The sequence below is a fragment of the Metopolophium dirhodum genome, chromosome 1 (assembly GCF_019925205.1).
Source record: "Metopolophium dirhodum isolate CAU chromosome 1, ASM1992520v1, whole genome shotgun sequence".
NCBI classification, from domain to species: domain Eukaryota; kingdom Metazoa; phylum Arthropoda; class Insecta; order Hemiptera; family Aphididae; genus Metopolophium; species Metopolophium dirhodum.
The window spans coordinates 104348281-104367690 of NC_083560.1; the positions used below are offsets into that span (position 1 = coordinate 104348281).

The following is a 19410-nucleotide window of genomic DNA, read 5'->3' on the forward strand; positions in this document are numbered from 1 at the left end:
GGATGTCAATAAAATGTTATTTGTTGGGTAAAAAAGCTTGACAATTTAATACAAGGCTCTTAATATATTGTTACAATGATATTTAAAAACATTAAAAATCCATAGTCACAATTTACAGTTAGAATTTATACCAAATAGGCGTAAAAGTCACGAAAATGTGCAAATTAATTAGAGCTAGAAAATCTAACATTTTAAAATGTAATACAAGATTCCTTATAATTAAAAACCGGATTAACTGTAAAATATGCATGCAAACATGCACTAAAAAAAGTCCAATAATCCAATAATTATAATAAAAAATATAAATGGGGAAAGTAGCTAAACAGTTTGATTTACTGTAGGAGTGAAAAGTATCATCGTCATTCAGTAGGTAGTAACTATAATGAGTGTGATAAATTTCCATTGCTCAACTTGTTTGATCAATATTTGTAAAAAAAAAAAACTAAAATAAATAGAAAATCAAAATTTTCAATAAACAACTCAAAAAGATTCAATATTTTGAAAATTATAACATGTGTGAACAATTCTAATAAAAATATTTGATTAAAATATAAAGTGTCTACAGTTATTTGTTTTTGAGTTGCACAAAATGATTTTGTCAAATACTATTACTATTTGAGTACTTTATCTCTCGTTAATCCTTTATTTTTTTTGTGTTTCTCTGTTATTTTGAAAAGTACTATAGGTACATTTTTAACTCTTGTCCAACTAAAATATAAATTTTATCTACTAGATCTAATTCGCTATTAAAAACTACAATCTGGAAAATCGGAGCATTTGTTCTGCTAAAAAAAATGATGACACAACAATTTTAAAATTTTTTTTTAAAAACTAGATATCAGAACCTAATATATTTTATTGTAAAACCAATACATTCCTCGTTCTACTTACTCAGAATCTGAAATTAAAATTATTATGTAAGTATTTATTTTATATTATTTTTTTTTAGGTGATCGAGGAATCGATGGCTTGAATGGATTACCAGGACGATCAGGGCTTAAAGGCGAACCAGGTTTGTAGTATTACAGTAAATTGCATAATAACAATAATAATTTATTTATTATATTCAGTATACTCAAGTACGGGTATACACAAATAAACCTATTACAATTTAAGCATCTAAGTCCTAAAAAATAGTAACATGTACATCATGATACCTACACAATATAAATATAAATACAGTACGATAAGATATTTACAATACTATAACATTATATAGGTACCTATTATACAAAACTTATCTAATTCCATTAAGTATTTAAAGACTTCATAAATATAAATAGGCAGAGGACCAACTCCGAGAGAGGCTCAAACAGGGTTTTTAAGATTTCTGATAGAAATTTTTGTTTATAAATGGTTGCCATGGGTTTTAAACCTATTATTATTTTAAACATATTATTCATAATATAGAGTTGGCATTTTTAATGGGAAATAAAGAGTACGGGATCAGCTAATATATTATTTAAGCAAGCATTAAATCAAATTGTCGCACATTGCCTACCAAGATGGCTGAGTTGCACTTAAAGCCGCAAATATAGGATTCTTTCCAAACATAATCTACAATTATAAAAAAATATAATAGGAATACTGTTAATAATGTATATAGGCTAGATATCATATTAAAATAATTTAAATTAGTTTAAGTTAAGAATTATTAGATGAAGTTGAACAATTTATGCAAGGGGGCTTGGTGCACGTTAGCTGTTTAGGAATTACCTACCAAGAATTCAGTGAAGAGATAAGTCATTATATACAGAGGTTAAACCATGATGCATTAATTTAGGTATAGCACTATTGTTCTTGTGACTATTGGCTAATTAAAAAAAAATGTTACTGATATTTTAACTGAAAATTGTATATTGTATATTATAATATATAATTTTTGAAACCATATTAATCTGTACTTACTTAGATTAAATTGTAATTGAAATTCCTATATCAACTCTTGCTGAATCTGAGTCCATGACCTCTGCCTCATAACTTTACCGAACCATCTCAACCTATTTTCCTTAATTTGTTCTATAAATAGTGCCACTCCTACACTAACCTTAATGAATTAATTACTCATTATTTCCTCCTTAGTAACAGAACAAATCCATCTTTGTCTTCTCATCTCCAATTTTTAATTTAAATTTTATTTATAATAGTACCATTTTAATAATCCATATAAATAGAAAAAAAAATAATATTATAACTTTTTTTTTTTATGGACAACTTGATCCACTATTAAACATTATTTTCTGATATATTTTTGTAATATTAATTGATTTAATAACTCACATGAGTCTACAACACCAGTCAACAATCTTCTTTATAAGTTTATATTAAAAATCTTATACCCCCATTATAATAAAAATATATTACAAATAATTTTAAAATCTTAATTGTATTATATTTGTGTAACAAGTTTGTTAAGTTTAATGATGAATATAAAAATTAAACTATGGAGCAAATCTATATTAAGATAATTAATTTGTGAAAAAAATCTTCTATAATATTTTAATATTATCATTGTTTCTATTTTTTTTTAGGATTGGATGGTGCTCCAGGAGCAGCTGGGTTGCGAGGACCTCAAGGACAACCAGGGGTATATTTTATTTTTAAATAATATTTAACTAAAACAAGAATATTTTTAAAAATTATTTTTGATTCAACTAATATTTTAAATTCTATTGTATTTTTATAAAAAAAACATAGACTATAATATACTCTATTCAGAATAAGAAAGGAACTAGGCTAAGGTGCACAAGGGCGTGGCTTCGTTCCGAATGACAACCTGGTGGTTGACTTGATGGGAGAAGCATCTGACCGCCGCCGAGTACCGCTCCTATCTTGAATAGAGTATAGAAACCTAGTTAGCGCACTACAAGTTATTGCTTATTGGTCATAAACTCATAAATTACAAGTTATAAGAGTATATTATGATGGTACCACAAATTTCATTTTGAAATAATTAAATATTGTATTTAGGGTGGAAAAGGCAGACCTGGTCTGCCTGGACCTCAAGGACCGCGAGGATACCCTGGACCTACAGGTATGTTTATTTATTTTAGTTGTTTTAAGTGACAGATACCAGATTGACCGTTTAAATTTTTCATTACTGGATTGAATACAGGGCAAAAACAATCAAAATATGGTACAACTGAGTACACAAATATGCACAACTTTTTTGTAAATATTGATGTATAGTTTAGAAGAGATACTAACTAAATTTTAATTTATAATTGTGTAAAAATGTTTAATTAGAGTTCCTAAATACTTACTGCCTACTTAAAATTATTCTAGTAGGGATATCTTTATAGTTTATATATAGTTTTTCCATACAGTAAATATTTTTCATAATATTTTAAATTAGACATCATATTTTTTAATTCAATACAATTAAATTTAAATTATTTAATTAAATTGACTAAATTTAGGCTTTTGTATCAGCTAGAGTTTCTTTTAAAGCTATAATTATTAACAAATTGATGTGACTTATAGGTTTTAGAATTATAAGTTCTATAAAATGTTAATACTAGGAAAACAAACATGAACCTTTCATATAAATCATGTTATGTTCATAGAACCAACATAGAAAATTTGAATATCATAAGCCTTTTTATTTTTTTGTTCAATCGGTTGGTCAAAAATGTCATAAAAAAATAAAAATTGAGTATCAATGTAACATAAATACTGTAATGTTATATGTTTATGAAATAATATATATTAACAATCTACTGATTTTCAGGTCCAAAAGGTTTAGACGGTATTGACGGCCAACCTGGTCTTCCCGGTCCAAAAGGAAATATTGGAGGTCAAGGTGTGTTTTTTTTTTACAGTATAAGAATGATACTAAATAATAAACATAATATGTCATTAAAAATGCCGTAACATAAAATCAATTTTTTTATTTAAGTAACTTCCAATAATCAATAGTTCCATTACTTTTATTGGGCTCAATGAATTATTTGGATTTACCTAAATTGGGTAATGACATTTTAACAGATGTATATTTAACTTACATATTTCTAATAATTTAGGAGTGCCAGGATATATAGGCCTAGAAGGTTTACAAGGAGAAAAAGGAACAAAAGGAGAACCAGGACTTACAGGCATGTATATTTTATTTTTATTCACATTCTAAATATTTTGAAACTTTTTGGAACTATATTATACATTCATTCAATTTTATAAACTTTAACAAATTAAATAAGTACCTAATTTTAATTTTTGATTTTGCAGGTTTACCCGGAGAATCTGGTCAAAGAGGTAATTATATTAATTAACAATTACTATAAATATTATTTCTGTATCCTAGAATAAATACAAACTTAGTTCTTAATTTTTTTCTAATTTATTTTGGGTTAACATGTTATTGAATTGTGGTTAAATTATGAAATAAATTATTATATCTTATCAAATTGCAATATGTTTAACCCAACTGTTAATTTTGGAAAATAGTTTGTGAGCACTAAAAAGTTTAAAACAATGTCAATTAAACCTTTTCTACGTTTTGACTTTAAATCACAAAAAAACTTTAAACTAGTATTTGTTTATTTCTTTTTAGTTTAAAAAAAAAAATTCCGAATAACTATCTAACACATTAAAGCAACATTAACCAATGTCAAACATCCATTTTTGATAGATCTTGGAAACTTTTAAATATCGTATATTGAGTACATACTATAATTAATTAAATTTTATACCTATTAATATTTATTTTTGATTTATTGTCATTACAAATTTAAAAACATATTAATTGAAAAATGTATTGTGATTTAAAATTATTTAAATTTAAATGTAAGTTAATTGTATACTTTAAATTAATAAATTAGTTTATCGGACAAAATGTATCAAGGAGTATAACACCAATCTAAAAATCGATTGTATTTTGATTACATCACAATTTATATACCTATAGGTTTTGCTGGCGCACAAGGCCCACCTGGACCTCGAGGATTTGTTGGGGAAAAGGGTGCTTCAATTATCGTGAGTATTAACTGTAATCATTTTATGGTTTTTTTTATAAACCAAGTTGAAAGGAGTTTTCTGACAGTTTTTTTATTTATTATAATAAAGAATAATACTAATAATATTGATGAGTTTTAATTTTAAATTGTTTCAACCTATTATATAAATGTAGTAAACGATAATATGGATCTTATAAATATATATTTTTACACCTAAATGTAATATAAGAGACAATTCTATTTTAATAGGGACCTAAAGGATTTGATGGAGTTGATGGAAGAGATGGGGAAAAAGGACTTAAAGGAGAACGTGGTTATCAGGGTGAACGAGGGTCTCCAGGTAAGCATAATAGAGAAACATATCATATGAAAAATGTTTTATAATTGAATCATTAATAAAAATTATTACAAATTGAAATTATTTTTAGGTGATTCGCCAACTGGTATTGCTGGACTGCCAGGTGTTAAGGGTGCTACTGGGGAGAAAGGTGATGATGGCAGACCAGGGATTCCAGGAATTCCAGGTAAAACATAACATTATATTTAGTGGAAAAACAATTTATATATTATGATCATTTATTTGCATAATTTATTAACCATTTTTCTTTGTTTTATCTTAAAAGTTTAAACTAATGTAACGTTGCACTAACTATAGGTCGAGATGGGCCAAAAGGTGAAATAGGTGGACGCTGTCAAGGCTGTAGTCCGGGAGAGAAAGGTACTAAAGGTGAACCTGGATTATATGGAACTCCAGGGTTGAAGGTAATACTTATATACATTTTTATAAATCTTTATAAAACATCATTATATAATTTAACATTGATTCCATCTTACAACATGTATACATTTTAGAAATATATAGAATATTATTGTAATTAATTGAAAATACAAAAAAATACAATTCATAATTTGTTTCATAGGGACCACGAGGGCCACCAGGTGAAATAGGATATCCGGGTGAGCCAGGCGCTGATGGATTAATCGGACAAACTGGTGAACCTGGTGCTGCTGTAAGTACTTAAATATTTATGATATTATAGGAATATTGTGCTTAAGAAATTATTTGGGCGGGTTACCTATCTAATAGTATGTTTGGTCAAATTTACAAAATATACAATACATTTTCAGTTTTATTAGAGTATGTAACAGATACATAGTTAGTACTTTTTACTGATGTACTTAATGTATCTGCTATAAATAGATATGTATGGGCTAGAATACCTAGTATGAAACATATTATAATAATATATAGTTTTTATCAATTACCTTTTAAAAATGTTAATATGTGACCTTTTGATTAAAAAGTTTATTTATATCTTTGAACTTGGAATTTATCTTAGAAAACTAACATGGTTATAAAATTATTGCATTGGAATAATATTTATGATTGTTTGTTAGGGAGTAGATGGTGCACAGGGTGAAGTTGGTCCGCCAGGTGAAAAAGGCGCAAATGCAATGATACCTGATAGTTGGTCATATACTCAAAAAGGAGAACCTGGTCCTCGTGGAGATCCTGGAAGGTAATTTTTTTAATTTTATTATTAAATGAAACGTAGAAAAGTACCTAGGTATTGCTCTATTGTACATTAGGTGTCGTGTGGGTCATTGCAATTGATGTGTGTAAGTTGAATTCAATGATATAAAATCATAGTACACAAAAAACGATTCTGAGCTGATAAAATAAACATTTGTTGAAAATGTCAAGTATTTACGGTTATTTGTTATTGGATAACAAATTAATAAGAAAATCATTCGATGAGAAATGGTTTATTAAAGGGTAAATCGTAACTTAAAATGCTCATACAATATTAAGTTGAGATTCTCAGTCAACTTTTTTTTTTAGTCAGAAAAATGTATGAAGAAAATTAAATTTTTAAAAAATACATATAAAAAAGAAAATGTTTATGGATTTCTAACTCTTAATAATTGTACATTTTTGTGATTTTGTGAAAATTCTTACTTCAATCGCTCATCAAAATATTGAGAATTTACACTCAATTTTTTTCTTTAAGTTATATTAAAACTTATGTAGAACCTTTTTAAGTGTTTTGACAAAGCAAAAAAATATTAACGATAGTAAATGAAAAAAAAAATAAAACACATCCAAAATTTCTCATGCCTATTAATAGGTCAAAAGAGCCAAGCAATTTTATCATACATGTAAAATGGTCATATAAACATAAGTGAAAATTAAAAATATATAAATTATTCGTTTTTAAGGTACATCAAAAAAACAAAATCAATTTTGTTAAATACTTAATATGTTTTTCATAGTCTTAATTGGTTTTTCCTACGCTTTTGAAAATTGTTCAGTTTTTTTTTACTATTAAACCTCCGATTCTCTTTCTAACCAGAAAAGATGCTGAAGTAAAAAATTGAAGCATTTTTATTCTCCAAATGGTGATGACGGACACACATAAAAAAATCATTGTAAAATCAATACCTATATATCTCTACGACAGAATCTAAAATAAGTATAGTAATAATGTAAAACCATTGATTATAAATACTAGATTGCTAGTATAATGGTAGAACATACCAATATTTAATAATACGAGTACTTTAATAAGAAAATCTTATCGAGAAATGATTCAGATTCTTTTGAAACTATCAAAAATCTTTAAAAAGCAAGAAATAAGTGGGAAAATTTAATAAATTTGTAACTATTTAAAAAATATTATTAGCATCTATATTAAAAGGATTTATAAATGATACCAATAATAAATTATTATATTATACCTATTATACTATACCTACATTATTCTAAACATAAAAAAAAAAACATGTGTCTTTTTATTTTTATATTACTTTTTTTTATATTTATTTATTATTTTGTTATTACTTATAGTGTATATTAAAATTGAATAATATTGTTCTCTAAAAGCTAAATATGCTTAGTAGACAAGAGTTCTTAAATACATTTAAACTGATATAAAAAGTAATTATTAGTACATTAAAATAACAACTGTTTGTAAATACATGTGGTAACATTATTTTTCATGTATGTTTGAATAAAATAAAATATGAAATTATGTAACATTTTTTAAATATTTTGATGAATTAGGGATGGCTTACGAGGAGCAGATGGACTAAACGGGCCTGAGGGAAAACCAGGTATAGATGGATTACCTGGAATTAATGGAGAAAAAGTAAGTACCATGTCAAAAACCTTTGATTGGTGTCCCCCAAAATTATTATTTTTTATTTTAATAAAATATAATTATTGAAAATTATTTTATTGGTATATCCTTGTGTAACACACATTGTCTAAGACATCTAAAAGTAAAATTGTGTTAAATAGGTACCTACCCATTAGAACTTACGTATTTAAAAAAAAAGTTTAATTCAATATTATTAACCAACAGACCAACTCATTTTATACTTAATTTAATGAGCCAAATAGAAGAAACGTAATTTCTTACACTACTAATAACAATTCATAAATGGATATTCAAATTAGTAATAATAATAACAGACAAAAATTTATTTTTCAATACCTTGATTTCATTTTACAAATTAATTAAAAATGTAAAGATTTTATAAATAAAAATAAGATTTTATAAATAAGTATATTTTATTTAATTTTTAAGTTATCATCTTTAAATTAAAAATATTTTGTTTTGTTAAGCTTTTTAACAGTTATCAATAAATAGGGTTAGTGTGCCAAGTTGACAAATTGATTATAATATGTTTTAACAAATTATGACATCAATCAATATAGGTAAATGATTACTGAGAGTTATTGCAATAAGAATTAAGCGTTTACTAAATATTTTTAGCTATATAAGACAAAACCATTCAAACAGTATAGTCTTAAAATTACCACACTCTCCTTAGTACCTATTGTTTTATTTACAATTAAAATAATTCTGTGTGTTCTATAGAAGCACAAGAGGTAAAAATATTTATTAAACTAAAGTGTTGTTCCTATAAATGGAAAAAAAAAATGCGAATTCAATAACACTTAGATACTTAAAAACTGAATTAACCATTATTGGTTACACAGTTATAGTACCTATTCATAAACTCTTAATCTTGCATTATTTATGGGTATTTTCTTATTGTACCACGTAATTTCTTAAGATTAATGGCTCTCAAAATCCAAGTTATTACTAACTTCCTTGTATTAAAAATTTAATTCAATTTTTTTTTTTGTAACAAGGATATTAATGGCCATTGAAAGTTTAAAACATAGATAAGTTACTAAAATATAAACATGAAGCACAGAAAACATATGTTTAATATTAATTGTAAGGATAATGATCTTATAATATTATAAATTTAAAATTTAAAATTTGATGTAAAATGTATTACATTGATTCAAATATATTTATACTGTAATATAAACTTTATCTCTTTCTTTTAATCATTAGGGTGATAGAGGATTCCCAGGTTCTGATGGTATACCAGGTAAATAGCATAATATTTACTCTTGAATAATTTTTAAAAAATGAATCATACCTTAAACGGTTTTTATTAATTTACAGGACAACCAGGATATCTCGGATCCAAAGGAGAAAAAGGAATTAGCATTAAAGGAGAACAAGGAACCCTCGGAAGACCTGGGTATATTTTATATTGTTATAACTAATTTTATTTATTTGAATTTAAAATAAATTTTGTTTTAATTGTGATAGATTGAGAGGAGATAAAGGAGAGCCCGGATTAACGGGACAAAAAGGAACTCCTGGTTAGTTAGTTTTTGTTATAACATTATCAAACATTTAAGATTTATCTAACAATAACTGAGTTTTTATAATTAACGTTGTTGAAATATTTTATGAATATCAACGTCATTAGGATTTGTACTGCTGAGATATTTTATGAATAATATTATAATTTCATTCAAAATTCTCTAGGTACCCATCATACATACATTAGTCTGATAATAATATAAATACAATTTACCTATAATTTATTATATAATTTCATATTATGATACATTTACATTTATATATTGTATAATAAATAGTACCTACCTATGAGTATAAATTAATTACATTTTTTTTTTAAATAATTGATATATTATATTTTACTACTATCATAATCTTAATATAAATTATGCATTTAAAAATATTTATGTATATTATTAATTTCCTCTTGACTAATACTAAGTAAATATATAAACAATAGGTAATTGCGAAATCATGAATATTGGGAAAATCCAAAAGGGTGAACCTGGAAGTCAAGGAGAGAAAGGTGAACCTGGTACACCAGGTATTGATGGTAAGTAACTTATTTAGTGTATTTTAATTTAATTTGCTTTCAGCTACCTGCTATTAATTATGTATTCATAATAGGTTACCCGGGAGAAAAGGGATCAATAGGACCAACTGTAAGTATTTTATCAATTAATAAAGGATTTTTATAATCACAATTTAAAATATTTAAAAGTTTGATCTTCAAATCAAATGCTTTTTAAAAATGCAAAAACTATTTATTCATTAGGGCCTAAACGGACCAGTAGGACCAAGAGGAATTCCAGGTGAGTAACATAAACTTACATAATTATTTTTTCAAATTCATTTCATTACACAATATATTATAATTAGGGCTAGGATTTATATGCATTTGCATGTTTTTTTCCTTAAGTCCAAATTGATTGGTTGTCGGATTTGTCCACGATTTGGCTTATTCTCGTTAGATTAGAACAAATTTTTTTCTGCATATTGTTGCATATTTTGAACATAGTGCATATTATTGCATATTCATGGATTTTTGATTTTTTTTTACTCACGTTTTTAAATTATTATAAGTTATTGTGAATTTTAAATGGTGTTTATTTCACAAAATCGATATTTTTGGTTTGTCCGTTGAATTGTCGTAAGTATATAGTATAAATACTACCTATCTAATCTTATTTTAATCGGACGACTGATAGAATTACTTATACACATTGTTATACAGTATTACAGTGAGACAGCACAACATTATTTCATTAGTATGTCGTGTGTTGCGTAAATGTGCGGACATTTATACTTAATAATTTAAGTTTTATAAAATGCCCAAAAGTTGAAAGTGAAAGTTCCAAGTTACGTCATTTTGTTGAAGAATTTTCAAGTGACGTTTTTAAAACAGTTGGTAAAATAGTAAATTAAAAACTCGTTTTTGCATATTTTTGCATTTTTTGGTAAGTGAAATGCATATTTTACAATTTTTTATTGCATATAATAGCCCTAATTATAATATATATTTTAACACAGTATACATCATGTTTTTTGGTAAAGAACAATTTTTTTTCTTGCAATGGCAACCAAATAATAACAAATATATATTTAATGTTAATTTAATTTTTTTAATTAAATACTGAGTACTTAAAGTTTAATTATAATACAATTTCTTATATTGTTTTTTCAATAAAAAATGTTTATGTGATATACCTAATATAATATGATTTATATACATTTAATGTATTCTATAATGATAAAAATTTTCTTAACCCATACATATAACTTTTATTTAGGTCTTGTGGGCCCCAGAGGACAGCCGGGTATTCGCGGAGAAAAAGGAAATACTGGACCAATGGGTTAGTATATTATATACATTTAACACTGGAAATTACTTAATTAATATGTAAAATAAATTACTTAGTTAATTATGGTAGTATATTATATTTCTTATTTATCTATGTCAGGTTTCCTTGGTGAAGTTGGACGTGATGGAGAAAGAGGATATCCAGGATTATCTTCACCTAAAGGTGGTTATAACAAATTTAATATATAAATATGCACTGTATTAACAGTTAACACATTGTTTATTTAATACTTAATTTAAAATAAATTAAGCTGAACAGAAATTGATATTATGAGTTAATACTCTCTTATTGGATATAAATTATAATTATTTTTTAAATATAAACATTTTTGAACCTGAGACATAATGCTGCATCATTGATGTATCACTGTAACTAAACTATTACTGACTACTGTTATTATATATTTTCAATACTTGAGATGCGCTAATGAGTAACCACCGACACATTGTTTTACCTGGGTGATTAATGATACGCAAAAAAAGAACTTTGTACGAATTCAATTTTTTTTAGGCGTCAAAGGCGAACCCGGTATACCTATAGTTGGACCAAAGGGTTCAGAAGGATTTCCAGGCGAAAAGGGCGAGAGAGGTAATTTTAATTAATATTAAAAATACTAGGTAATTAAAAAGATTATTCAATCACTGTTTAATTCAACAATATAATATCAACTATAATAATAAATTATTTAACCTTGATCAGGTTTGCAAGGGCCATTTGGAAGACCAGGACAGTCCGGTGAACCGGGTATGTGAAAGATAGTTCAAATATTTGACTACATTATCTGATATAAAATAGAATATTTAAATGCAGGTTTTTATTTTTTTTAAATATAAATTTTAGGAACTCCTGGATCACCTGGTGAAAAAGGAATTCAAGGTAATATCATATTAGATAATTTAATTTAAATTTAATTGTTTGGGCATTTCTATCGTATTTTTAAACATTTAAATTTGGTGTATTTCTATTCAGGTGAACCTGGTTTAGAAGGATTGACTGGACAGTCGGGAACTAAGGGTGAACCCGGTGAGTAATCTTAAAAAGTAATACATTAAAAATCTTTTATAATAAAACATATTGAATTTTTATCCAACAGGCCCTGTTGGACCAAGTGGACCCCCTGGTAATGATGGCCTACCTGGCATAGATGGTCCAAAAGGTAATAGTAAATTCTTACTCCAAAATAAAAACCATCATTTCTTATACCTACTGGCTTTATCAATAGCAAACGTTTACAATCGAATGATGAACATTTACGAGTAACTTAATTGCTAGAATATCATGCTCAATTTATTAACGTAATATCTAGTACAACACAACTCGTTTAATTTTTTTTACATATGTGACATTTTTAATACCTACCTATGTAACAAACGGTTGAGAACATTCATGTTATATTTTTTATTTATTATTTATAATATATCTTAAATATTATATAATAAATCAATCAACATAATGCTAAATTTTAATATTATAAAAGGGATAGTCAAAACTTAACAGTAGATGTAGGTATACCAGTTTAAAGCGTTACACACAAATCCCATTATACTATAGATTAATATATTTCAAAAAAGTATTCAAGAATGCAGGTCAAGGTATTGAATGAAGGATTTATAACAAACTCTAATCTAATCATAGTTATATTTTTTTTTCTGTAATTTATTGTAATTGATTATAATTAATAAAATTTTTGTTTGTTAGGTGAAACTGGATTACCTGGTGAACCAGGTAGACAAGGACTGCAAGGATTCCCTGGGCCAAAAGGTAAATTAATTTCTGAAATACGAAATTTGATTAAGATTCTTGTTTAAGTACCTATCTATAATAATTCATCTTAATAATTTCATTTTAGGTGATACCGGACCAACGGGTCCAGAAGGTCCTAAAGGATTTTCAGGATTCAGAGGAATGCCAGGTAAATAAAATGATATGGGCTCATTAATATTTGAATTATTTTCAAATGAATATCATTAATATAACAATATAACTTGATATGGTTATTATTGTTTATTAAATGCTATTAAGTAGGCACCTACTTATTTTTACACTTAAGAAAACAACCCAAGATGACTTTGATGTCTTAGGTAATCAAATATAGAATTTGAATAACTATATTGTTAGCAAGACCAGACATAAAAATGAATCTAGTAGGTACTTTTGGTTGTTTTTGGAACTTCGCAATCGTAATTAAGAGAATTGTGAAAAAACGGTGAAATTATTACGGAAATCCGTTTTGATCAATAATCTCCTGTTTTATTTGTTAATTTTTTTATACCCGAAGATATGTTTTTATTGTCTTAAGATTTTGACACTAAATATTTACAAAGAATGGTGTACAAGTGTAAAATTTGAATTCAATGATAAATCATAGTGCCTATATTTTTTAACTATATTTTTTAACAACTAACAAATTAACTCACGAGAAACCTTGCATTACATTTCCAAGCTTTTTTATGGAGCAAAATGTTTTTAATCGATAATATTTATAGTTAAAAAATTTTCATGGCTAGAAATATAGCTCAACAATTTTTAAAAGTTTTAATTTAGAAACTTATCATTCATGGAAAATGTTCACATTAACATTTGGTGACAATTTGAAGTATCTGAGGTTATTAGTTTTTGAGTTGCACCAAAAAGATAAAATCGATTATTTCAAAATTTGTTTTGCGTAAAAATTCACATTTTCCTTAATTTTTTTCCTGACGGTTTTGAAAACTTCTTAGAATTTTAATTTTTTACTTCTCAGATAAGCCAACTAGATTCATTAGATTCATTTTCCTATCAGAAAAATTTTTGAAATAGAAAATCGGAGCATTTTTACTGTACCAAAAGTTAGATAGAAAAAAAAACTCATCATTGTATAATCAAACATTCTTTCACTATGCTCAGAATCTAAAATAATAGACTTTATTAAATAAATTAATACTATACCTATTACGTTTTTATTAAATTGTGTTTATAACTTTAAAACTATATTCTTGATGAAAAGTTATTTTAACGATATTAATCTTTTTTTTTTATAGGAGCATTCGGAAAACCTGGAATCGATGGAATGCCAGGTAATATAAATTATAATTTATTATTTATAATAATAAATTTATAACTGATGATAGATTTTCATATTTTTTAAAATGTTTTACCTACTCAATTATATTATGGTTACATTTAATTTTTAATTCAACTAACTGACAAGTTTGTTAATTAAAATTCTACCTATTAACTATATCCAATAAACTTTTATTTACATTTGTAGGAGACAAGGGTGATAAAGGAGATACTGGATTACCTGGAATCAGTGGGCCACCAGGAGAAGATGGTTTGCCAGGACCACAAGGATATAGAGGTACGTTTCCATTTTAGAATGCATTATTCTGTATTAAAGTAATTTTAATATATTACATATTTCAAAAAAAATTATTATTTTGTCAGAGAATATGATACCTTTATGTGGGTGTTGTTATTTTAGGTTCCATTTTAAGAGCACGTCAAACCCGCATGTGTTGTTTCCGTCTTACAAATGTACAACATAGTAAAAACGTTTTGCGTGATACAACTTTTCTCGCATCATATTTGTTGTAGAACTACTAAATTTTCACAACACGTAAAAAAGAACTTTATCTGTGCAACAGAGTGCTTTTTTTAATAGCACTATCCAATCATTTTTTACAAGCAAATGAAAAAAACAAATAAACGAAATGTTTAGAAGCAAATAACTTTTTTTGTATTAATTTTATCTAAAATATAGCCACGCTGTTGCATAGATAATTTTCTACCCTATATGTTCAGAGATTTTAGAGCCACTAATACAAACACAGAAAGATAAAAATTGGCCCGTGCTTAACAGTTTTAGCTATGTTGTACATTTATAAGATGGAGACAACACATGCAAGTGTGACGTCCTCTTAAGTAGAATTTATTACATACATAGGCGTCTATAGAATCTAAAGAATTTATTAAAGAAAAAAGATATTTTAAATTCTTGTAAGACAAAAATATAAATTAAAAACAGGCATTTTTTTCTAATTTTTTTGTATAATTTAAATTGTAATTCCTATTTATAGTCTTTAATCATGATCACTGTGAATTTCAGGTGAAAAAGGGGATATAGGTTTCCCTGGACCCCCGGGTGAAACTGGATTACGTGGTTTGCCAGGTCCTATGGGTGATCGAGGTCCTTTAGGATTACAGGTAAATTATGATTTTTTTTATTATAACTGAAGACAATTATTGTAGATATATATTTACTGTTTAATATATATGCTATAACTAGACGTTTTCCTAAAAGTTTTAAAATTCTGTGTGATTTATAATGGAAAGTATGGTAAATTTTAGCATTACATTTTTGATGATCATTTTTAACATACCATAGGGTTTAAAAGGAGAACCCGGTCCAGTATCAGAAAAGGGACAGAAAGGAGAGCCTGGTGAATCCGGTCTCAGAGGAGCACAAGGACAACCAGGAATGGATGGTAAATAAAAATTGTTCAATATTAAGTGGGTTTTTTTGTTTATACTAATACCTATATTAATTTAAATACAAACTATATGTGTCATTCAAATAATAAAAGTTTAGTGATACATAAACGTTTATTACCTAGTTTATTATTATTACAACTTATGAAAATTTATGTTTTTAAAATTGGAGACCAATGTGACCCGCGTTTATAAATAAAAAAAATTATTGATATCTGACTATTTCATGAATCATGAAAGTTTTTCATGTAAATCTTATTTTGCACCAAAAATAAATTTATTCCAACACCCTTAAGGCAGAAGCACTAGAAGGTCATAATTTTTAGAGTATTTTGTTTTTGATGCAATTTTGTGAAGTATTTAATATTCATTTTAGTTTACTAAATCACATTCTTTGTTATTCCAGTAACATACAAATTCGTATTCCACCAATTTGTAATATTTTTGTTTAAAGTAATTGGGTAGCTACCTAATATTCTACTAATAAATAACACCTATTCAAAACAAAAAAATTAAGAATCAGAATGGTTATTACTTATTAAAAGTGTTATTATTACTATGACCGATGTTTATTTGAATTTGGATAACGTTATTAGGTATAAAAAAGAATAAAATAAAATAAATAAACATCTATGTAAAGATTGAAAAAAATACTGATCGAACGTCCAACATATTTAATATTGATGCATGTTTTTAAAAGAAATATTATTTAAATAGAAAAATCCAATATTGCCAAAAATAGATTTCATTATATTATGTTAATATTAGAACTCGCTAGTCACTACTAACCCACATGAAATATGCATTTATTTCATCATCTTCTATATGGGGTTAACATTGATGTAATACACATGTTTCTATCAGGAATACTTCACTATCAAAAAGGTTAGGTACCTATTATTAATACTATATTATGTTCACTGTTGGTATTTGAAAGCATAAAAAACAAAATTCAAATATCATTTGCTCCTTCAAATATTGACACATAATGGTGTAATATATCCTTAAACATATATGTATTAAAAATTAAACTGAGTATGAATTATAAATGAAAAATATAGAATCTCATTTTAGTTTCAAAAATCCTCACTAATTTCACCCTTTTAACTAACAAATACTAAATTATTCTATATTATATTAGATATGATTATTTTACAATTTACATGTGTCATATATATTTTATATAACATGATAATACAGCATACAATTTGAACGACTTTATAATTTAAATTTATTGTATTATATTAATTAACAGAATAAAATTACATAGTAAACGTAAAATGTCTACACCCCGAATTGGAATATAACATTTATTTTATTATTCACAACATATTCAATTTGTGAAACTAAAGGCTATGGTAGTAATTACATTATTAATTTAATTTACAGGTTTACCCGGAATGAAGGGAGACATTGGATTCCCAGGTATTGGATTACAAGGATGGTCAGGACAAAAGGTAAATTTACATACCTAATAGATTTAACACTGGCCTAAAAAAAAATCAGCAACTGTTTTATCTGATAAATGTATTCATTTTTTTTTAATTAATTCAACATTATGTTATCTTATGTAACTTAACTGTTATATTACAGTTAGTAGGTACAACAAAACAATTTTCCCCCTCCCCCTACTGAAGTTTAATATGATATGTTATTTATTATCTATAATATTTAGAGTTTATTTCATACTAATACATAACCTAAAATATATTAAAGTGGTTTTGAGTAGGCACAATATTTTTAGGCAGAATATATTATACCTAAAACTAAGAAAAATTAATAACAGTTCAATTATTTTTAGTTTTTAAGAAAATATGTGCATATATTTTTGTAAGGCTAATTTATTCTTATAAGTATAATTTTTTTAATACAATTAATTATTGTTTTTCAATCAAAAATTCTAATAATATAGCTTTGTTGAAGGGATTGAGTGTAGTGATAACCGACAAGTGTTAAATCATATTTCCATTTCCATTCCGTATTTAAGTTTTTTCTTAAATTTTTTTGTATACATTTTAAATTTTATAGAAAGTAAATATTATAAATATTAAATTAATGTATATTTATAATTTATATAATAGTCGTGATAATTTATTAGTCAGAATATGTGATCTGTTAAAAATGTTAATACATTCATGACTTACTGAATTATTCAGTACTTCATCAAACAATCAACTACATTATACCTCATTATTTATTTTACTCTTTTTTTGTCACTTAATTTAATTTTATAACGTAAAGATCAATACTTAAAAAATACTTAATGATACCGTATACCAAAATTATAAATAAAATCCTATATTAGCCTAACTTTTCACATGTTTAATCGTTATTATATCGTTATTACATTATTTAACAACATAATTTGATGTTGTATCTTTAAGGGAGAACCTGGTACCCCTGCATATGACGGACGGCCTGGAAATGATGGTGAAAAAGGAGTTGCTGGAGTTGCTGGTGTTCCAGGAATGAAAGGTGACACGGTAAGTGTATATGATGATTATAACTTTATAAGATAATAATTTGAAATTAGCATAGATTATTGATAGTGATTATTCACTATTAATAATAACCTATACATAAACAAAAGGTTTTAAGTTACTCATATAATATAATAATAGTATGCTTTAAGTATGTTTAATATTCAAAGGATATATTATAAGCATATTTCTCGATTAAATAGAATAATCGTTTACACTAGAATAATTTATTTTTAAAAGGGACCTCGAGGAGTCCCAGGAACACCAGGGCCTCCAGGAATGGATGCTTTAGATGGAATGAAAGGCAGTGCGGGGTATAGTAAAAATATGAAATTATATTATAATTAAAAATTAATTTAGTATTTACAGTTTCATAACAAATAATTTACTATAAACAATTTTATTATTTTTAGTTACCCAGGAATTCCTGGACAAGAAGGTGAAAAGGGTGACATTGGGTACCCCGGAATACCAGGATTAGACGGAGAGAAAGGAGAACGAGGTTTACCAGGTATCAGATTCCAGATTATGTTAATACTATAATTATGAACAAATTGTGTTAGAACATTTATTTAACATATTACTTTTATGAAAATTACATGTTTTTTTTTTTTATAATTAAGACAAAGAATTTACTTAACATGCTAATGTTATGATGCTTAGCTTATTATGATAACAATGCACAGTAAAAATATTTGAAATATAATTTGATTTTAACAGGCATAATTGGTATGATTAAATAAGCCCATTGGTGGCTCTTCAATGTTGGTTTTAAAAATTTATATAATTACATACAATAAAATGTTTCATGACATGTAAAAATATTACATTTTTGATTTATTTATCTAGGATTAATTGGACAAAATGGATTAAAAGGGCCCATGGGAGATAAAGGTAATCTAACATTATATTATTCGATTTTGAATTTTATGTATCATAAAATGGGTCAATATTATTTATATTTAATTTTAAT

The 19410-nt window shown here is 25.9% G+C and overlaps 1 protein-coding gene across 1 annotated transcript in view; it reads left to right on the forward strand.

Annotated features, from left to right (window-relative positions):
- The window catches only part of LOC132937036 (collagen alpha-1(IV) chain), a 47951-nt gene that overhangs the window by 20306 nt on the left and 8235 nt on the right, over window positions 1–19410 (forward strand). The window contains exons 16-52 of the mRNA XM_061003869.1: window positions 950–1012; window positions 2532–2587; window positions 2971–3034; window positions 3731–3802; window positions 4023–4094; window positions 4225–4251; window positions 4904–4971; window positions 5202–5292; window positions 5381–5476; window positions 5608–5714; window positions 5873–5962; window positions 6351–6472; window positions 8017–8101; window positions 9326–9362; window positions 9440–9518; window positions 9590–9642; window positions 10086–10178; window positions 10253–10287; window positions 10401–10437; window positions 11416–11478; window positions 11587–11649; window positions 11998–12075; window positions 12187–12231; window positions 12328–12363; window positions 12457–12510; window positions 12581–12643; window positions 13186–13248; window positions 13337–13399; window positions 14508–14543; window positions 14738–14827; window positions 15575–15672; window positions 15854–15953; window positions 17347–17414; window positions 18342–18440; window positions 18678–18751; window positions 18851–18948; window positions 19287–19331. Coding sequence (XP_060859852.1) covers window positions 950–1012; window positions 2532–2587; window positions 2971–3034; window positions 3731–3802; window positions 4023–4094; window positions 4225–4251; window positions 4904–4971; window positions 5202–5292; window positions 5381–5476; window positions 5608–5714; window positions 5873–5962; window positions 6351–6472; window positions 8017–8101; window positions 9326–9362; window positions 9440–9518; window positions 9590–9642; window positions 10086–10178; window positions 10253–10287; window positions 10401–10437; window positions 11416–11478; window positions 11587–11649; window positions 11998–12075; window positions 12187–12231; window positions 12328–12363; window positions 12457–12510; window positions 12581–12643; window positions 13186–13248; window positions 13337–13399; window positions 14508–14543; window positions 14738–14827; window positions 15575–15672; window positions 15854–15953; window positions 17347–17414; window positions 18342–18440; window positions 18678–18751; window positions 18851–18948; window positions 19287–19331 — 2583 coding nt within the window. The remainder of the gene's footprint in view (window positions 1–949; window positions 1013–2531; window positions 2588–2970; window positions 3035–3730; window positions 3803–4022; window positions 4095–4224; window positions 4252–4903; window positions 4972–5201; window positions 5293–5380; window positions 5477–5607; window positions 5715–5872; window positions 5963–6350; window positions 6473–8016; window positions 8102–9325; window positions 9363–9439; window positions 9519–9589; window positions 9643–10085; window positions 10179–10252; window positions 10288–10400; window positions 10438–11415; window positions 11479–11586; window positions 11650–11997; window positions 12076–12186; window positions 12232–12327; window positions 12364–12456; window positions 12511–12580; window positions 12644–13185; window positions 13249–13336; window positions 13400–14507; window positions 14544–14737; window positions 14828–15574; window positions 15673–15853; window positions 15954–17346; window positions 17415–18341; window positions 18441–18677; window positions 18752–18850; window positions 18949–19286; window positions 19332–19410) is intronic.